Source organism: Mixophyes fleayi, chromosome 8 (genome assembly GCF_038048845.1).
Source record: "Mixophyes fleayi isolate aMixFle1 chromosome 8, aMixFle1.hap1, whole genome shotgun sequence".
Classification (NCBI taxonomy): Eukaryota; Metazoa; Chordata; class Amphibia; order Anura; family Limnodynastidae; genus Mixophyes; species Mixophyes fleayi.
The window spans coordinates 4,027,295-4,048,627 of record NC_134409.1 but is presented as its reverse complement, the minus strand read 5'-3'; the positions used below and the strand labels follow the sequence as shown (position 1 = coordinate 4,048,627).

At 42.6% G+C, this 21,333-nt stretch overlaps 1 protein-coding gene across 20 annotated transcripts in view; it reads left to right on the top strand.

Annotated features, from left to right (window-relative positions):
* PTPRF (protein tyrosine phosphatase receptor type F) overlaps nucleotides 1–21,333 on the top strand; it is a 513,733-nt gene that overhangs the window by 348,113 nt on the left and 144,287 nt on the right. For all 20 annotated transcript variants that reach the window (XM_075181665.1, XM_075181664.1, XM_075181670.1 and 17 more), the window contains one exon: nucleotides 17,226–17,382. In XM_075181665.1, coding sequence (XP_075037766.1) covers nucleotides 17,301–17,382 — 82 coding nt within the window. In that variant the 5' untranslated portion in view covers nucleotides 17,226–17,300. The remainder of the gene's footprint in view (nucleotides 1–17,225; nucleotides 17,383–21,333) is intronic.

Sequence of the window (21,333 nt, the reverse complement as noted above, 5' to 3'; positions counted from 1 at the left end):
AGTAAGGGCTAAATCCTTCTGCACTCCTAGAAGGTTCATTGTATGCGCCACAACAGCGCTGTGAGCAGAGTGCAATACAGTTGATATTTTTTCTATGCATACAAAGGGAGCACTTTGCAACAACACCTAAGTTGATATATCAGTTGTGAGCCATAGCGGGATGAACAGACTGCTGGGAGCTGCAGGCAGCTGGAGCAGACAGTGTATGAATGAGGCTGAACAATGCTTTGTACTCTCCTGGGCTCTTCACTTGGGTCTGTTGAATGCGTTTCCCATAAATACAAATGAGACGATGGAGCTATCACGCAGGTCAGTCTGTAAAGAGCAATTGTACATGTGCTAGTGTTCAGTGTCTGCACGTCCTATTGTGAGTTCATTGTACCCGATACAACAACACAGGCAACCGGGGCAGGTGTACTGCCCACTAGAGGGCACTGTGCTCAATTGCACTTATGTTATTTTTTTTATTTTCAACCCCACTTGCCAGATCCATAAGAGATATACACATATATATTAGTATGTATAACTGTATTACCCCATTCCACAACTCAACCTGTTCTTAGAGTTCGCTCCAGGATTTGTAAATGTTTTTCTTGTTATTTAAATTGAGAGGAGTTTTTATTTCTGTTACAGTATGTGGATACAATTCTGTCCCCAGATTACTCGTTTGATAAATTCCCTCGGCCGTAGATCACTGGACATTACTGTGCTGTCTATAATGTTCTGGATAAAGTCATCTGCGCTCATATATAGGAAAGTTGGTGGTTTGCAACTGGTCATCATTATTTAATTATTCATCGTCTATATCACTACTGTCATAGTGGAACTGAATGTCATTTGCCAGGCTTGGACAAACATTTAGCTGCTGTAGAACTACAAGTACCACTCTACACTGCTAAACTTCAGTCATCAGGGCGTCCTGGGACTTGTAGTCCCACACCAGGTGAGAACCACCGGTTGCCAGTCTTTAGCCTATACTGTAATATGACTTTACGATTAGACCATTGCATATCCGGCTTTTAGATAACATGTTTCTGTCCCTTTTATATTCCTTTTTTGTTTTGTTTTGTTTGTTTTTTATATTTTTTAAGAACTCCATATAATTATTTTGTCCCTGTGCCAGCACTTCTGCCCTTTATGAGAGAGTTGCCTTCTTCTTCTTTTTTTTGTGAGTCTTGTTGACTTTCGTGAAGGTTGCTCTTTAAAAGTGTTTGGATAAGAGATGTGAGCTCTGGTGTTTGACTCCAGGGGATATTTTTATGCCCATTTTGAACTTTGCTCACGACATAAATCATTGTGGCCGCTGCGTCCTGGGAGGAAATACGGTTCTTTTTATATCTCCTGCTTCCACTCCATCTTCTCCGTCCCCTTTATATACAATCTTACATACAGTTTTATTCTTCAGTCAAACTCTTACACTTATCACTTTTCCATTAAATAAATCTGAAATAAAAAAAGCAAAAACACTTTTTTTCCTGGAAACAGATTCTTCAGTGTTCATTTGAGTAAAAAGGGTTTAGTTAGATATTCCAAAAAATTTACATTCCTGTCTAATATCCTGTATAGTTTATTGCCGCCTTATTAGCATTGTGTCTTTCCCATATTCCTCTATTTGACCAATTGTTTCCCTTATACCCAAGTAGGATATTTACTGAATTCTTAATTCCAACCTTTTATTTGGAAAATGGCAAAAGTCACCGATTGCTTTGTACAAACTGTATCAGATAACAAGTAAATGATATTATATTCCCCTAACCTGGAGGAAGACAGTCTAGCAGCACAATACAGATTTGGATTGGCTACAACACAACTGTATAACTGATATTGGTTTGGGCTCCAAATCACCATTTGCTGGCAGACTTAGGGTTCCTGATTCTGTGAAAATCTCCTGGTAATTACAGCTTATTCGTGTCTGGAGACCGGTAAGGAAAACGTTACGTTTGAGCCTTAGATATTCTCTTTGGTTCCCGATTCTCGCCAACTCATTCTCCCAGGCAGGGGAGGCGTCCTGCCCCAATACACAATGGGAGATTAAAGGTGTAACACGCATTAGGCCATTATATACAGATTATAATTGTGTTCCAATAAAAGCTATTCCTGATTCAGGGAAGTGTTTCCAGGTGCACTATAGTCCACGTGTTACCTTTCTGTAAGTACAAAGTTAGTGACTTTCAGTTGTGTCCTGGGAGTGATCTGAAGCAGAATCCATAAAACGACTCTTCTGTATCAAAGCCGCCATTGTCCTGTTAAACAAAATGTTATATAGCTGCATGCTGTAGGGACGTACCCAATGGATTGCATTCCCCTATCACGCTATCATATTTGATTTATTTTATTTATAAAGCGCCAACGTATTACCTAGCGCTGTACATTGAGGAGATCATGATACAATTAAATAATATACAATAAAATGAAACCGTAAATGAGCACGTACAATCGTAAGAGGAGTGGGGAACAATTGATAAGTAAGGTAGCGAAATAAACAGATAACAATTAGCAGAAAGCTGACGTTTTACAAGTAACGCTGGGTACACACTGAAGAATCTTCCGACCGACGTGATATCTACAACGACTTTCCCTTCGACCAAAGGTCAGTCCGCTCATACGATTAATACGTACACACTAGTCACATTTTAGATGATTAACGAAAGAGCGTCTGTCCTGTAAGCGACTTTTTACAGCCATGTTGTCGTGAGCAAGGATTAGATTTTTGCACACACTTAAACCACTATGTAACAATATCCTCAAGACATTTAAATAAAGGTCAGAGCGTGTTCAGTAGTAACCACCCAAACCTCATAAAAAAGCGAAGGCAACATGTATTCTTCATACATTCGCTAACACATGTACATTTTTATAATTAAACTGACATACGCTATACGCATTAATGCAGGACACCTGCTATTGCTTTACGCTAGAAGCACCTAATTCGAAAATGAGTGACGTGCGGACACCGCACCACGGGGGACTGGTACAGGCATCAGAAATTAACATACACAATGGAGTCGCAGCTTGCGGAACTATCGGCACTTGGTCATGGATCGATCGGTAAATTATACACACTACATGATCGTTAAAGGGGATTGGTCGGAAAATATTTAACAGTACAACCAACCAAATGAGCTTACAATCGGCACTTTCGACCATCGTGTCACTATACACACTAACCCGACTTTTGATCGGACGGTTGAATGTCGGCTGATTTGCCTGATTATTGGATGAAAACGCTCCAGTGTGTACCCAGCCTAAATCTGTTTCAACAGGCAATGACTCAGCGCAGACCTGTCAGGTGAGATTTTACGTGTGAGATCATTAGTTTACACGGTCTTGTCGTATCATTTGAAACAAGTTTATCTCCCTCTTGCTTCACAGGAAGGTGACTAACGCCAGATATATCTGAGTGTCATAAAACTCTAAACCACATCCAATTTGCTCTTTGGTTAATGGTCCAATTACCGGATCAGGACAGTTGAGGCTCCTGAGAAGTCCTATTGTGATTCCTCACATCATTCTCCATGTACGGAGATTCTGGCTGTCCAGTGGGCTGAACCCGCTGGTAATGCTGGTGTAGGATCCACCTCGTGTGACACCAGCTCTGAGTCACCACAACTCAGTCTGATCGGCTGCCAAATTCCAGCTTGTCCGACAACTGCTTACATCAGCAAATGTGCTTTAAAAATAAAAAAGCTTATAACATTCAATGCACAGATGATACCAGAATCAGGAACCTCTTCAGATCAATATTTAATGTTTGCCTAATCCTGTAATCCTGAAGTGTTATATGTTTTTGTTTACACAGCAGACCGTGGAATGCGCCTGTGTCAATTTGTGTCTCGTCCTTTTTATACGCCTGTTATTTCAGTGTGATGTGAAGATCTTGTGTATTGTTGTCTTAAAGTTCCTTCCGTCGTGACCTTGCTGGGTAGACAGAGAAGCGAATTGTAGTTTATTGCCCTTAGCATTTTGTTGCCATCAGGGTTATTATCAACACAGCGATTTTCACCCACAAAGCACTTCAGCTGCAGTGATTCATGGGACTGGCAGGCAGATTGACCAGCGGGCAAATAATTGTCACTGGAGCGTACACCAGACCACCAGTCACTCTCATATCTCCGTGGAGCCCGCAGGCAGCGCGGGGAACAGCCACCAGGTCATCCTGGCAGGCAGCTGGTGGAGCCCATTAGCAGCAGCTGCTGCAGAAAGTCTTGTCGTTTTGTGATGCAGAATGATTCATTCATAGAGTTAGAATTGTATCTGAGAGTCTCCTGTAAATACAAATAGCAACAAATAAATTTTCTGCATAGCAGCTATTTCTCTAAATCAACGTTCTTCATTGTGGACATAGTCCCTAAAGATTTTGGTTATTAACATTTCTCTGTGACTCCAACCAGGTTGCTGACTTTCAAACTTAAGTTACATTTTACCTCTAAGTACAACAATGAAAAAAATACAATGTAACCACTGTATATATAATATCACTGGTCTCACTGATGGCTTCAAAGGTTCAGATCTAAACTTGCTGCTAAGATGGGCTTGTTTCAAACGCTAAGCTGTGTTGTCAATGCCCCGCCCATCTGAATTTTGCACTGGGAAATTTGCAGGGAGGGGTATTGACAACACAACCTCCTGTTTGACAAGCAGTAGGGGCAGAAATGCGAGGACTGCTGGGCCTGGGTCATTAAAGAGGACAAAGTATAAAAAAAATGAGTAACTTTGCACCTGGGCAAAACCATGATGCATTGGAGGGGGGAGGTAAATGTAAAATGTGGGGACAGATTTATAGATGGGTAGGGCATGACCTAGATCAACTTTAAATTTCAGTGTAAAAATAAAACTATCAAGTATTTGTGTACTACATGAAAAAGCAGCCAGTATTTTCCTTACGTGCAAAATAATAAATTAATTTGCACCCCTTGCATTGTAACATGGTTTGTGCAGGAGCAAATTTACTCCTTTTTTTGCCTTACTTTTCTTAATTACTCTGGCCCTTGGTGTCTTCAAGGGAACTCATGGGTTTAGGGGAATGCTGTGCCTCAGGTGAGTAGAATTTTGCATATTATCATAAATTATTGGACTCCGTTCAGAACTAAATATAACCCTTTGGCTGGTTCCTCTTTAACCTTTTACAAAATATCTTTGAATATTGCATTAAAGTGTTTTATGTCATCTACACGTGAGGCAGCCAGTTTTAAGTATTTGAAATAACAGGCATGAGGTGCCTCAGTTTTGGCACTAGTTCGGAGTGAGTTGATAAGCTGCATTCTCATGCACACATTGGCTGTCTGTGATGACAGGTACAGTCTTAGGTTCTTGTGGCAGAGTTGCTGAGCACTATATACTATGGAGTTAGCAGCACGCAGGGACTTGGTGCAGACGCCGCGCACACCGGGGCCGGGGGAAATTAATGCAACCGCAGATCTTAAGCCGCCTACCTTGTATTAGCAGTGCCAGGCGCGACCCAATTGGATGGCTCCGTAATCCAGCTTTGGGATTTCACATAGCTTCACAGTCAGCTGGTCTTTGTTGTATTTCCAGTGGATTTTTATGTGCTAAAGCCTCAGTTTTGCTTACTGTGTGTGTCTGGAAATATGAGAGATCCTCCAGCTCCCCCCCTCCCCCTTCTCTCTACCACAAGGACTGGGTTTAAGGTGTTCATCTGACTCCTGGGGTCTGTACGTCCTGATAAAGCAGAGTGGAACAAACATATTTCCCGTCGGCCGCCTCTCACAGCTTGTCGTTATCACTCTGCCTTCTGTAATGTGAAATGAGTTTGAGTCGTTTGACTCTCTGGCACTTCTGGGGATGTCACCGCGCTTGTCCTGAGATGATTCCTGAAGCCGGCAGACAGATTGACATCTTCCCGCAACCTTAACTCTGTTCCGGCCGTCACTAAGCTGCTCTTTTCCCGTTTATAAACCTCTTAAAATTAACCTGTGGGGTAACCGTGGTCATTAATGCTTCCTGTCCTATTGTCTTTAGGATAATTCTGTTATGGGACTGCTCGTCTGAGGAAGAGAAGACCAGTTATATAAGTGAGATAAAGAGAAATTACGCTACGGAGTCCCAACAGCTCTCCCGAGAGTCTCTGTGCCGGCCTTTATTTCTAAAAGCAATTGTAGCCAGTGGTGCAATTGTCCTTCCACCCCCACCTCCCCTTGTCGTGGTCTCTTCCTCCTGCACTGTTGTATCTCTGTGGGTAGTAGAGAAGTGTTTGTGTCGGGGGTGATTGCTGATTTCCATCCAGTTTTGTTACAAAAAAGAACCTGGGAAAGATCCTGCCCAGGATGTAACTTTGTGTCTCCCCAGTCAGACTGCATTGCAGGTTTTATACAATAAATAATTAATCTTTGCTTCTCATGTTTTACATATGCTTTACAACAGATTCTCAAATTATTAAACTTCGCTGCTGTCATTGGATAATATACGTGGATAGACCATGAAACGCTGCCCATGGCCTTGGTGGGAGATGTCTCGTTCTTTCCACAGACTCCCACCGTCTGTGTTGGCATCTGCTTTGTTATTGAATATAGATACAATAATACGCTGCAAGTCTGGACACATCCAGGTCTTCAGCCTTTGTTATCGCTTCTCTTCCTGTGTCTCTCTCATGTCTCTTCTTTCTCACAAGAAAGGACAGGAACAACACCTGTCTGTTCCCTTAAGGTGCCCATACACGTAGGACCGGATCTCTGTAAGATCCGGTCATATATGTACATGTCAGATCCAAAATATCTGCCCACGTTCGAGCATACTTGCCAACTCTGCCTCTCGCGGACTTCCGAGAGAGTGTGTCAATCTCCCGGATCTGCCCACTTAACTAGGAAGTGCCCTTCCTAGTGAAGTGGGCAGAATTAGGTCCCAAACGCAGCGATTCCCAGTGAATAGTGGCGTTTGGCCCCGCCCCCCGCTGTCAAGTGACGCGTTTGCGTCATTGTCATGGGGGCGAGTACAAAATGACACATTTTGAAGCCCCGCCCCCCATCACGCCCACCTCCCCCGGCAGGCTCCCGGAAACCAACTTTCTAAAGTTGGTAAGTATGCGTTCAAGCCCAGCAGGGCACCATTGGCAGGATGGTATGGTGACAGCTCATCGTTACAGCCAGATTTACTATCTATCCTAATCACGGTCAGATGTGGATCAGAATTAGGCTTGGTGCGCTTTCACCCGCTTATCGGACCAATCACACTATAAACAACCGTTGGCGCCAATATCGCTTTCGTGTGTACACTCCCAGGATCATGTTTTATTGTACCAAAGCACATTGTATCATATCAATTGATTTTCAAAATGGACTAAAAATCTCTATAAACGATGTCACAATATCGTTCCAATCCTGCAGTGTGTACACACTCACCCCCAGCAGTGTAGGCAGATATGTGTACAGTGCACAGAGTCAGGATCTTCTCAGCCGATGGTTATGAGAGATGAAGATCACAGATCTGAAGGTGTAAGTGTGTACACAGGAATCTGCATGATCATCGGGACTTTCATTGGTAAAATTGTTAACGATATCGCATTGGTAGAAATTTCCTGTAGTGTGTACCCAACCTTATCTGTCGTCTTGTGCTGCAATTTGTGACCAGTTCCATAAATGCTGCATGGTGGCTCAGTGGTTAGCACTTCTACCTCACAGCACTGGCCTTATCTGTGTGGAGTTTGTATGTTCTCCCCGTGTTTGCGTGGGTTTCCTCCGGGGGCTCCGGTTTCCTCCCAAACTCCAAAACATGCTGGTAGGTTAATTGGCTGCTATGAAATTGACCTTGGTCTCTCTCGGTCTGTGTGTGTGTGTGTGTGTGTGTGTGTGTGTGTGTGTGTGTGTGTGTGTATGTTAGGGGATTTAGATTGTAAGCTCCAATGGGGCAGGGACTGATGTGAATGAGTTCTTTGTACAGCGCTACGGAATTAGTGGCGCTATATAAATATATGGTGATGATGATTGTACAATTGGAAGCTTCCTTGGGAGGGAAAGTAGTGTCTGATTGACAGTAGATATGGTTCTCACTATCGCTGTCCCCGACCAGACATTGAATCCAAAACGCAACTAAGGGACAAAGATTGTTTTTAAAAAGCACCATTTCTGTTTCGGTCCCCAGGTGTTAGAACCTTTTAAAAGACGTTGGTGTTTTATAAAACACTCCTGTGATTAGGCTCAGCCTCCTTCCCTCCCTGTAGATCCTGATAAATTAACTCAGAGTGCAGTTCAGAGACTCCACATTGACCTTTATCTCTAAAGCGATACCGACAACCGATTCCTGTCCGAACGAGCGGCGACAAATCTGTCTATTTATAGCAAAGATTCAGGATCAAAACCTTCAGTACTTGTGACACATTATATACTGTTCCAGTTCTGAGTGGACCTCTCCCCCAGGTTCTCTGCATCATCATTATACAAGTAAACTATAATCTCTCTCCCACCTCCACTGGCTCCTCGTATTGTGGTTTAATATTAGGATTGACATGTTCTCAGCGGAAATGTTTTGTGATTTGCTTGTCTTAAAGAACAGCGGGAAGATCAACAAATGGCAGAAAATAAAACCCCACAATGTAACAGGGGGAGTTTGTTTTTGCAATTTTATTTTTTGGCAGTAGGTAAAATTACAGTCGCTTTCCCTCCTAAGTGCTACAAAGTGTTTGTGTTGAATCAGATTCTAATGACACCAGGTGCGCAGACTGTTGAGCGCCGTGCGTGAACGGATTGTACAAACAGCTCATGCTGAAGGCTGAATCCTCCTCCGCCGTATGGAGGAGAGGGGAGAGCGACCCCCCCCCCCATTGTAACACATTGTAAGGACCCCAAATTAACCGTCAGTTGTTACTGAGTATCCTTGATCTAAAGGGCCAGATAATCTGATAGGAATAATACACATATATAAAGATCATGCCGTGACAAATCTTTAAAGGACCACAAAACCTAATATATGCGATATACCTAGAACTCACAATATTTGTAAAATTCACAAATATTTTCTGTATGTATCATAGAGAATCATCCAATCAAATGAATGATTTTTGGGCATGTCTGTAAACGCCAATGTCAGCCACTGCATGCGGGCACCTTCCAACTACATTATTTGGTTCTGCGTGTGATGCCCGAGCGACTATTAAATAGAAAACATAACCTTTGCTGCAAGCTAATGCCCTCTGTTATCAGTTGTTCAGTAGCCAAATGCAGGTCACACATATAGATTCTACTAGTGAACCTGTGTACTCCTCAGTGTCTGACCCAGGAGCATTCGCCCGTCTACTTCCGATTGGCTAGAATTCCTCCTTCCATGTTTTTAATGACTTATTGGGAATCATAGATCCATTACTAGTTACTTTGTCCATACTACTTCTGCTCATTTCCTCAGTCTGAGATCTCATCCCGTGGGAGAATCTTTCATCCTGGCCTTGTAGGGTGAAACAGAAGTCTCTTGAACCATTAAGTATAAACGACATCCATCATCATCATTAACATTTATTTATATAGCGCCAGCAAATTCCGTAACGCTTTACAAGTGGGAACAAACATTAATAAGACAATACTGGGTAATACATACAGAGGGGTAAGAGAACCCTGCTCGCAAGCTTACAATCTATAGGACAATGGGAGTTTGAAACACAAGGGCATGTGCTACATCATATTGCACACTGGACCAGCTAGAATGCAAAGGTAAAAGTATTGAGTGGCCTGTGTGTGTTGGTCAGAGGGTTGTTGTCTTGTGTTAGCTGTGTAGAGGGTGGTAATAGGGTAACCTAGGGAGATTAAGATGGTGGTTGAGGAATATTATAAGCTTGTCTGAAGAGTTGAGTTTTCAGAGAATACTTGCGGTTTAAAGACTAGTGCTACATCATATAATTATCAGTGAGGACAGGAGAGGTGGGTTCTATCGAATGTTCTATAAACCATTTCCTAAAGATCTGAGAATTCCATATATACCAGAGGGCTGAAGGTTATGTCATATGATAGTTGTCTTGGGAGGCTGAGGGCCACATTAAGGCTCCCAGGGCCACGCTGGTAGTTATGTAGGAGACGTGTCATTCTTACAGCTGCGTTTTCTACATGCTCTAAGGGGGGAGATCAGAACATGCAGTAAGTACAGGGAACTGTCCCTCTCCCCTCTATAGAAAATGTACATAAAATACTGACACAGACATCACTGATATCAAACCACTGATACATAGTAACTGATAAATTAATGGTGTTTATAGATTGCCGGTGCTAGGGATGATTTGGGCTGAGATACCGTGGTAAGGATGCCCGGTACCTACCTCAGACACGCTACCGGTCCAGTTTAGTAGTTACAAGTCACCCACAGCTGGAATTCCACGTAAGACCCACGCCAGTCCCTGGTCTAATAGCGTACGTGGATTGAATTTGACCAGGGTGTTATCTGTGAGGGGTTTGTATGTTCTCTCCGTGTTTGTGTGACTCTTTGGTGTAATTACAAACACATAATATACTCGGTATAAATCGGCAAAAGGCATTTGTGGTGAGATTGTTGGACCCCGGTGATCCTGACACTGAAACGTAGGAGAGATTTATCGTTCATAGACTTTGTTATGTTCTTTGAGTTACATTATACTTTTTTTTTATATATAATTGAGGCTGCTGGAGGACAGATTCTCAGCCCGCCGGGGGCTGTGGATTTGATTATCTTTCTTTCCCTCTCTCATCTTGGTTTAGCATCTAGTTAGAGCTGTGACGCTCTGTTAATGTGTCACAATAGGATGAGTGCGGGGGATTCTCTCAGGTCCCCCTGGGCAGGTGAGCTCGCAGCATCTTCCGAGCAGTAAATACATACAAAGGAATATGAATATTTATCCGTGTCACGTAGACGTCTGTCACGGGGAATGTAACGGGGCGGCTGTACACACATTGTACAGTAGTAGATAATCTCGTCTCTTCTACCTCATCCTTTCTGTTGTACACACAATGCCAGATTCCTGCCGTTGTCTCCAGGCTGACGAATCGCAGGGGAAGCTCCTGAAAGGATCGCGACCTCGACCAGAGCCTTTTACCATCCTCTATTACTTCAATTTTCACACTATTGATTTGCTCGGTTTCATTTCTTGGCACCACAGAATTTCATGGGTTCTATATATTTCCCGGAGAAGGATCATTTTAGATTTATTTTCTTGTTACATTGAAGCATTAATGTGACCGTAGTAACTAGACAGGAATTTCACCCACAGTATATGAATGTATAATTATTTTCTGTAATGCGCTGTTCTGAGGGCACCGTGTTCAGAACGGTTGTTATTGATCAATAAAGTGATCCCATCTCCCATCGTGCTACCAATAACCTGTGACCCACACTGGGAATTTAATTCCACCCAAATCAGTTAAAACTATTACGTTATTACGGTAGTTTTAATCCGGCTTTCTGAGCTGCAAGCAAAAATCCGGCGTTGAAACTACTGTAATAACGGTAATGCGCAGGGCGCGTTACTTTTACCCGTAACGCAGCCAATTGAATTCCTGACTCTCCAACCAGGGGCCCTCTGAGACTTTTTCATTGTGACTTTTTTAGTCTCATATGGTGCCGCTATTTTGACATAAATGGATTTAAAAAGTACTTGTGGCTTTTCTTATGAGACAATCTAGTAGGATCTGATGCACAATATTCCCATGGATCATCATCATCATTTATTTATATAGCGCCACTGATTCCGCAGCGCTGTACAGAGAACTCATTCACATCAGTCCCTGCCCCATTGGTGCTTACAGTCTAAATTCCCTAATATACACACACACACACACACAGACACATGGGTCAATTTTGATAGCAGCCAATTAACCTACCAGTATGTTTTCGGAGTGTGGGAGGAAACCAGAGCACCCGGAGTCAGCAAACACTGGGAGAACATGCAAACTCCACACAGATAAGGCCATGGTCGGGAATTGAACTCTCGACCCCAGTGCTGTGAGTCAGAAGTGCTAACCACTGAGCCACTGTGCAGCCCTTGCATCAATCCTCGTTTTCACTATAGCGGAAGTGATGCAGCGGCAGTAGCGCTGTATGGGTGTGGGGTGTAAATTTGTATCTCTGTAATATATGCTCTGCTCACAATGCTGAACTTATCGGAACCTCCTTAATTCTTGCAGTTGTTTTGAGCATTTAAGAGCTCCTCAAAAAAGGAGAACATTTGCTACTGGACAAACCATGAGATTCATTTATTTTATTTTATTTTATTTGCACGCAGGGGAAATAATGGCTACTTTTACATGTAATACACTAATACCGGCAGCTTTATTCTTACACCATGATTTAGGGTTGAGCTAAGACCCCTTCCCCACTCTAAATCTGTACTTGTAATTTAAATTTGCCCCCTTCCTTGCAGTGCAACATGATTTGATGTGATCATGAGACCCAGGGCCACGGCTGTTGTCAATTTAAAACCTTTGTTTAGATTACAGTTAAAATAAATCTACGTTAACATTTCCCCCAGATTACACGAAGTGTCTGATTAGATCGCTCACTACTATTTTTGTTTTTCTCTACATCATCTTCTCCGATGAGACCTCACAATTATCACTACTTTGTGGCACACACAAGATTTTAATTGCAAAGATGATTCAGAAATATGAACATCCAAGTTGGAAATTTATAATCGCTGAATACATTTGTATCGCCGTGTTCACAGTTCAGCAATCTTGTTTTCTGTATCTGCTCAGTATATCAAGTTCATCAGATTTAGATCGCCCTACGGGTGTACAGACCTCTCAATGCAAAGCTAGTTTGTGCAAAGATCTTTTTATTACAATTCAAGGGCCCGTTGCATGTGTGGGTACTTCTAGATGGGAGAATTGTCTCCCTGTACTAGTTTACTGTACACAGGAAGGGTTGGTGGAGATGTTAACCAGAATCCTCAGACCAATCTGGAAGTATTGAGACAAGGTTTTGTAACATTGTTTTAAGTTCTGATATTACAATTTATTTATGTGCTTTTGTTAACAGTTAGTGAGTTTGTACTGCTGGGAAGTATCTGGAAATCTATATCGAGTCTTCTGGATAAGACTCTGGACTGTGCAGGGTTGTTGCTTATTTTGGGCATTGGATTGTAAATAATTGGATGACAGCCAGTGTCTGTCCTGACAATAGTGACTTCTAATCATGGTGACTTTAGGGTTCTGTAGACCAGAGCGAGGAGGGAATTCTGAGCATAATGCAGCGGCGAGCGTGGCACTGTTCTGGGATGTGTGCCAGTGCGTGGGGGGTTTAAGGGAACCAGGCTCCGGAGTGCCCAGACCTCAGCCAGCTCTTCATCCGTGGGACGTAACGCTGCACTTACTGGTGGTTACTGAACTGCTGAGCACACAGCGCAGAGATCCAACAAGTCTCCAGTTTCCAGGGTCTGTTCTGTGAGTTCATTTTGGGCAGATCAGGAATAACATGATGAATCATGGAACACTTCCTAATATGACTTCCTGCCTGGAACCTCCCAGACACACACTCTCTATTTTGCCAATATCTTATTTTCCAGCCCTGGGTATAAACCACTGAAGTTCTTGGACCTCCCTTCAGCCATAATCCCTCCGTTCACTGCTGCTGATCACTGTTCTGTTACAAAGTAACCTTTTGATTTAACTATTAAAGGACAAGACAACCTGAGATACTGATTCCGTTTAATAAACCTATTGGGCGTCCTTAGAACCAAATCAAGAATTTGGGGCAAATTTGCTCCGGACTAAACCATGTTGCCGTCCAAGAGGCACAAATACATTTATTTATGTTTTTGCATGTAGGGTAAATTCTGGCTGCTTTTGCATGTAGCACAGATACCGGGCAGCTTTATTTTTATACTGCGATTTAGAGTTGATCCAAAACACGCTCCCTCCCAGCTCTACATCTGTCCATATATAAACTAGATAAAATAACATTATAACCAGCTGACGTAATAATTGTATTTTTGTATCACTGACAACATATCTCCAGTCATATAACTTACTGCGGATTTTGCCCATCATCATCATTTATTTATATAGCGCCACTGATTCCACAGCGCTGTACAGAGAGAACTCATTCACGTCAGACCCTGCCCCATTGGAGCTTACAGTCTAAATTCCCTAACACACAGACAGACAGAGAGAGAGAGAGACTAGGGTCAATTTGATAGTAGACACTTAACCTACCAGTATGTTTTTGGAGTGTGGGAGGAAACCTGAGCACCCGGAGGAAACCCACGCGAACACGGGGAGAACATACAAACTCCACACAGATAAGGCCATGGTTGGGAATTGAACTCATGACCCCAGTGCTGTGAGGCAGAAGAGCTAACCACTGAGCCAGCAGTTGTTCCAGCAACTAGTCCTACTTCCTAAACGTGCCCACAGCTTTTAAGACAAACATTGGAACACCTGTATGGCACTACCTATGCCAAGTCCGTCCATTCATCTCTTGGAGGCAGACATTTTGTCGGTGGAACCAGTATTCAGCCTATCCAGTCACTAGAAGCTAGTAACATCTTATTCATACATCACATCTCATATTGTCTCCGCCCACAAAATGGCTGCCTGCACTATAAATCGAGGAGAATGAAGATTCCCAGGTGAGATGGGGAGTAATCAGGGCTCTCCTGAGAATGTTGAGACACCTGAGAGTCCTGTTAAGAAACAGACCTTTAAATGTCCTTAATATATAATACAAAATGTTGCTGCTATTTGTTACCTATTAACGTTGTGCCTAGAAGTTCGTCTCCCTGCGGCCCCTTCATCTGCCAGGACCGCTCAGAGGATGAGTTCATATGAAAGTGATCAGTCTCTTTCTACATGAATAATAGAATAACCCTCCTTCATTAATAATGTTTCCCTTCTGTTGCTCCCCAGGAAATCACAGGGGGTAGATGGCAGAACGACATATGCTCATTCCATGGATGGGGGGTGAGGGGGGATCAGCTTTGGCTTTCTGTCGCCTTCTTTTCTCTTGTAATTTAATGTCACGTTCCCCGGTTTGTAGTTTGCTGTTTTATCTCTTGTTCGATCTCACATTGGTAAGAACGACGGCTGCTGGCGTTCTAGCTGGTTAGCGGTGTATAAAGCGTCCGGACTGTTCTGGTCCTGCGCTGCTAATACTAATAGGACCGTAATGTGACGTTCAGGAAATGATCCCTGAGCCTGACTTCACGATGTGACAGGAGGTGATTGATGGACGCTGTGATTGACAGCAAGGCTCAGTACACAGGCTGAATGGATCTAGAGGGGATGAGGAAAGTGATAATTGGGTTGTTACAAGATAAAGGAATATGCTGTATTTAGAATATCCATCATGGATACAGTTATTTGGACAATATTGACCAGTAATTTGTGTTACTGTGTTTTAAACCTTTTGACTATAAGGGGGGTATTCAGTGTCAGCGAGTTGTTGTTTTTTTTACCGTGTTAAGTCATTTTAACTCTGTTTTTTATCATTTTCGAGCGGGTTAACTTTACCAATTTCAATTCCATTTTTAACGCTATGGTTTTTTTCATGAAACGGTCCTCTCGCGCTCCAGTACAAGAAGGTCTACTGAAAGTATAGGGTGTGTGAGAGGCAGCCGCGTTAAAAGCTATTCAATTGTTTTTTAATGCGACGCGTCAAACAGGCCAATATGCTGTTTTATCTCGCACCTCCTTGGGGTGTGTTAGAAATAAAAAACCTCTGAAAAGTATTTGAAATCATGTAATAATGTGGAAAAAAAGTGAAACTTTTATGTCTAACTTGTGTAAGTTGATTTTCTTGTGACAAAATAATGAAATAAAAAAAACATTAAAAAAAGTAAAATCACTAATTATATTTGTGTGTTTTTGGTACAAATATGAATGTAGTAATGTGTTTTGACATGATATAGATGATTGTATGGTATAGAGCACTGTCTGTAGACATGTTGGAGGCATCAGTGATTCAGGTGCTGTTAAGCATAGAAATGACTGTCTTTCTGCCATTTCATCTTGGCTGTCCTCTCGTCAACTCAAACTTAATCTTTCTAAAACAGAGTTAATAATATTCCCACCCGCCAACAAGAGCATACCTGACATTTCTATCTCTGTTGATAACATGACCATAAATCCCACCCCACAAGCTCGCTGCCTAGGTGTAATCCTTGATTCACGCCTATCCTTTGTTCCCCACATTGACTCTATATCTAAATCATGTTACATACATCTAAAGAACATTTCCAGAATCCGCACATATCTCACACAAGACACTGCTAAAACCTTAATTCATGCACTAATCATCTCCCGCATTGACTATTGCAATTCCCTCCTTACTGGTCTTCCCAAAAACAGACTCAAACCCCTAAAATCTATTTTACATGCTTCGGCAAGACTGATTTTCCTTGCAAATAGCTATTCCTCTGTTGAATCACTCTGTATGTCTCTACACTGGCTCTACCGAATCTACCGAATCCAATATAAAATACTTTTACTAACCTACAAGGCCATCAACAAAGCTGCACCAACATACATCTCCTCTCTTGTCTCAAAATATCTCCCAACTCGGCAACTCCGTTCTGCAAAAGATCTGCGTCTCTCATCCACCCTCATTACATCCTCCCATTCCCGGTTACAGGACTTTTTTCGGGCTGCACCCACTCTATGGAACTCTCTCCCTCGCACAATAAGACTCTCCTCTGTTCTACAAACTTTCAAGCGTTCTCTGAAAACCTACCTATTCAGACAAGCGTATAATATTCCTCAACCACCATCTTAACCTCACTACCTTTAGCCTGTTACACAATTTCACACAAGACAACTACCCCCGGACCAACATTATTGTGTGACAGGATCATTTAGCTTATGAGTCACCCTACCTTTGCAGTCTGGCTGGGCCAAGATGCAAAATGTATACTTAACCTCATGTGTCAATCTCCCATTGTCCCATAGATTGTAAGCTTGCGAGCAGGGCCTTCTCACCTCTTTGTCTGTTTTACCCAGTTTGTTTATTAGTTTATTACGTTTGTCCCCAATTGTAAAGCGCTACGGAATATGTTGGCGCTATATAAATAACTGATGATGATGATGATGATGATCAGTGATTCAGGTGCTGTTAAGCATAGAAATGATTGTAGGAGCAAATGGGAGAAACATCCTGGGGTCTCGGTCTATTTTTGTTTTGTTTAATTCTCACTATGTAACTGCCTCTCCCTCTCTTGCACCCCCTTGTATTCTGCACGTAAGGTCTATGTTACTGTATATTGAGTTCTATAACCATATGGGAGCCCCTAGTGCAATGTTCTTACCGGTCTGTGGTTCTCTTTACAGGACTGTGTCTGAGACGACAACGCCGGATGTATTGACCACTTTGCACCAGGCCTGGAGAGGAGTCTGTTGTGAACTATGGTGCCTTACTCCCCCCAGACCCTGCTGATATGGCCGGCACTGGTCCTCTGCTGTTTTATCACCGTGACTGAAGCAGACAGTAAGTCCTGGTTTATTTCACCTTGCACTCGTCTACCTGACACTTATACAGCGGAGGCGGCCGTTACATAGGCTGAGCCAATATTCCTAATACTGCAGCCAATCAGATCACTAGGCACCAGTGATGTCACTGACGCATGATTTGCGCAAAGCTGCTTTCTCATGAATATTGACTCCGTCCGCAACATGGCCACGCCCACTGGTTTTAGTCAGCTGACACTTATTTCAGTTATATATGAAGAAAAACTCTTAATACCAAACATTTCATAGTACAATGTATTTATCCAAACTAAAGTGTTAAATGTTTATCGTCCAGTCCTTAGTGTGTTTGTGTCTGTTTGTGTGTTTCTTTGTAGACACAAATATCCTGCAAACCTTACAATCTTCCTAGTCTGCTCCGAATCTGCAAACCGAGATCACGCCTGAGATATTACTGAATTACTTGAGTCCTGTCTATCTCCACTCACAGTCCATGTTGCAGACCTGAATTTTGGTGTAAAAAGGGGGACTCTCTTGGGAAAAGCGGGACACATGAACTGTACTCGGACGTACCATACCTGTGTTAGATCCGCCTTCCCTTTGCCTCAGTGAATGTGGCTCGGGTGGTGTTTGCATTACACTGAATAATGTAACAACGGCCGCTTATCTGTAAGTGTGTTATTGAATAGTTTGACTAAACCCGTCTGCGTGCTGTTCCTCACGTTGAGCGAGGGCCTTTGTTCTCCGCATCAGAATAACTAGGCTGCTTGTAATACTCTGTATAACATAATTATTTTGCATCGTTATGAGGTTTTACTGCGGCATCAATCCTTTGTATTGTTTTGAGTTTCATATGATTTAAAACCGCTCAACACATCCGCTTGGACACTGTGAATCCGGCTACAGAGCTGGGACGGAGCATAAGACAAGTGACTCTTCATTGTCAGACTCTCTGCGTTGGGGAGGGTCCAAGACGTGAGGATATCGGGGAATGGGGACCTGGTAGGGGCTCTGGGAAGTGTGTATTATTCTGTACTGTGTTATAATAGCTGGTCTTATATACTTCTTAGTTTACTGTCACTGGACGAAAGTAGAATATGTCTCATATAGACCCTACTACGGCCATATGTTTATATGCAGAAATTTCTGGAAGGCACCAGAACTAAGGTGATTTGACCGGACAAACTTCTTGTGCGTAAGATTATTAATTATCCCTACATGGAGCCATGCGGAGGAAACATGATTGATGGCTCAATGCTGGTCTGCACTCGGCCACGTAACAACTGTATAAGTGGGAACAAAGAAACGATCGCTATTAGAAATGTCATTATTATTGGTGACTGCAACAGGAAATGTACTTTTCCTGCTGGATATTTTAAGATTTTAAATGTAGATTAATGTGGTAGCATCCTGCAGATATCGACATCAGATTTCTATCCATAGTGACCCTACCCAGCTCTCAGGGAACCTAATATGTTTACCCTACCCCCTCCCCCCCTCCCTACTCACACTGGAAGCAGCTATTTTAGAGAAAACATTCAGGTCACTGCTTCTTAGTGAAGTGATTTGGCAGCACGGTGGCTCAGTGGTTAGCACTTCTGCCTCCCAGCACTGGGGTCATGAGTTCAATTCCCAACCATGGTCTCATCTGTGAGGAGTTTGTATGTTCTCCCCGTTTTTGCGTGGGTTTCCTCCGGGTGCTCCTGTTTCCTCCCACACTCCAAAAACATACTGGTAGTTTAATTGACTGCTATCAAATTGACCCTAGTCTTTTTCTGTCTGTCTGTCTGTGTATGTTAGGGAATTTAGACTGTAATCTCCAATGGTGCATGTGAATGAGTTCTCTGTACAGCGCTGCAGAAATGGTGATGATGATTCCAAAGGGTTAAATTGCTCCTTGTTTTCTTATTTTTTTTATTATTACCTGTTTGGGCTCATGCACACGAGCACTCTTGCAGTCCCATATAATGTCCGATACAGGTCCGTTATCACCCACTCGAGGACTCGGGTCTAAACTGTTTTGGTAATTTTTAATTCATGGTAAAGCCGGTTACCTGATCTTCAATATGGACCAATGGAACCTGCAAAGCTGAAACGTTTTCTCCAGAATTGATACAAGAAACATTCCTGGATTTCAGCCAAGTTGCATATTGTTAGTTATTTAAAATCTTCTTGTTACAATACAGCGAGCGCAAGGGTGTAATCAGATGTGCCTTAAAGTTAAAGAGTTAAAAAAAATAAGAGATTTTTACTGACCCCTCCTCTGTTTTAAAATAATCTTAAAATGGGTTTCAAGAGTTAATGTGGACGTTTAGACTCAGTCATTTTATTTCATGTAGCATTTTAGTTTATAACATCAGAAGCCCAATAAGTCCGAGAACAGTAAGTGTCGCCATTTGTATATATATGGATGATATGTCCTTTGCAATATTAGCAATTTCATGGAGAAAGTCATCCCGCTGCCTTGTTGGTTAGAGGGGGACGGGAGCTTACTGGGAATTAAAGTTCTCCTTGGTGTCGGCTGCGTAATATCCTCCTCTGTTTGCAGGAAAGTGTTCTGTTTCCTGGGTGACCTGTTAGTTGTATCTGTCACGGTGACCGTAATCCCATTAAATCTTCACTCAGCTGATTTACTTTGATCTGTTTTACACTCTCTTCCCTCCAGGTCAGTCGTATCTGCTATTCTGTGAGCTCTCAGTAGCTCTCTGTACAGATTGGGCTCAGAGAATTTCATTTGTACTGGAGTTTAATAGCTACAGAGAAGCGTCCCTCCGCCCGCCCAGCAGATTACCTGAAAATGTCTCTTATGTGTCCTTCTCAGATTAAAACAAACGGGAGAATTCTGTATCAAAACAGAGAAAAGGCACCGGCAGGTATTTGTTTTAAAGTGGATTTAGTGTTCAGTTCTCAGCAGATAATTTCCATTACTCTATGCAGGTCTTGATAACCATTGGCAAGCCTGAGCGTGTAATTGGCGTGTACTATTCTCTTGCCCGTCTTTTGTGCTGGTGCTCCTGTTAGCTGCAATTGTGCGGCTCTAGCAGAGGGTAGGTTAAGGTTTTCACTCCGTAAAAAAAAACAAAAAAAACCTTTCATTTGAAGCCCTACGTGTTCAGCAGATGTAGTCACGTTTCTTAATAGACCTCCTAAGAACTGTTCTAAGTAAACACACCTCGCGCGTTTCGAGTGATTCCCAAACCCCACTCAGTAATCAGACGGTCGGATTTTCAGATTCACGTTAAGTTACAGAATTAGGGGCACATTTATCATTTATCGGGGAAAGTGAGAAATACTTATCAATCCTTATCGCATGGATAAGGATTGATGTATTTCTCAAATTTATGAAAAATGGATCACAGAAACAGCAGTTCCGAAAAACTGCTGTTTCTGTGTTAAAAAAAACATACTCATCACTGGCTGTTCCGTCGCGCTGGCTCCGGATCTCCTCCTCTTCAGTGTATTTTCTCTGCTTCATGCAACTGCGCATGTGCCGGACCGGAGAGCTTGAGGCTGTGACAGAGAGGGATCACAAGATCACTCCCTGCGCATGCGCTGTCCAGCTCTGCTCTCCGGCGCAGAGCTGGACATATCGAAGAACAGAAGTTTTAGCAGCATTTCCTATGAAGCTGGCGTACATTAACACAACAAGTTCCCTAAAAAAAAGTTTTTTTCGGGACTTGTTAGATTGCGGCCAGGAGCAGTCACCATTCTGTTGAATGGTGACTGCTCGCAAAAACGATCAGGAATGCAAAGCAGCAGATATCCATGATATCTGCTGCGATGCACCTTTAATAAATTTGCAGAGAGCACATTATGGCCTAATTTACACGGTAAGTGCACGATAGTGCACTACCGTGCTTTCTTAAATATACCCCTTAGACTTTTGCGCTGATTTTTTAGGACTTACAGGTATCTGCTCAGCACTCAAAGAAAATGATTTTAACAGTTTATCAGGATCGACTAAAAAAATAAG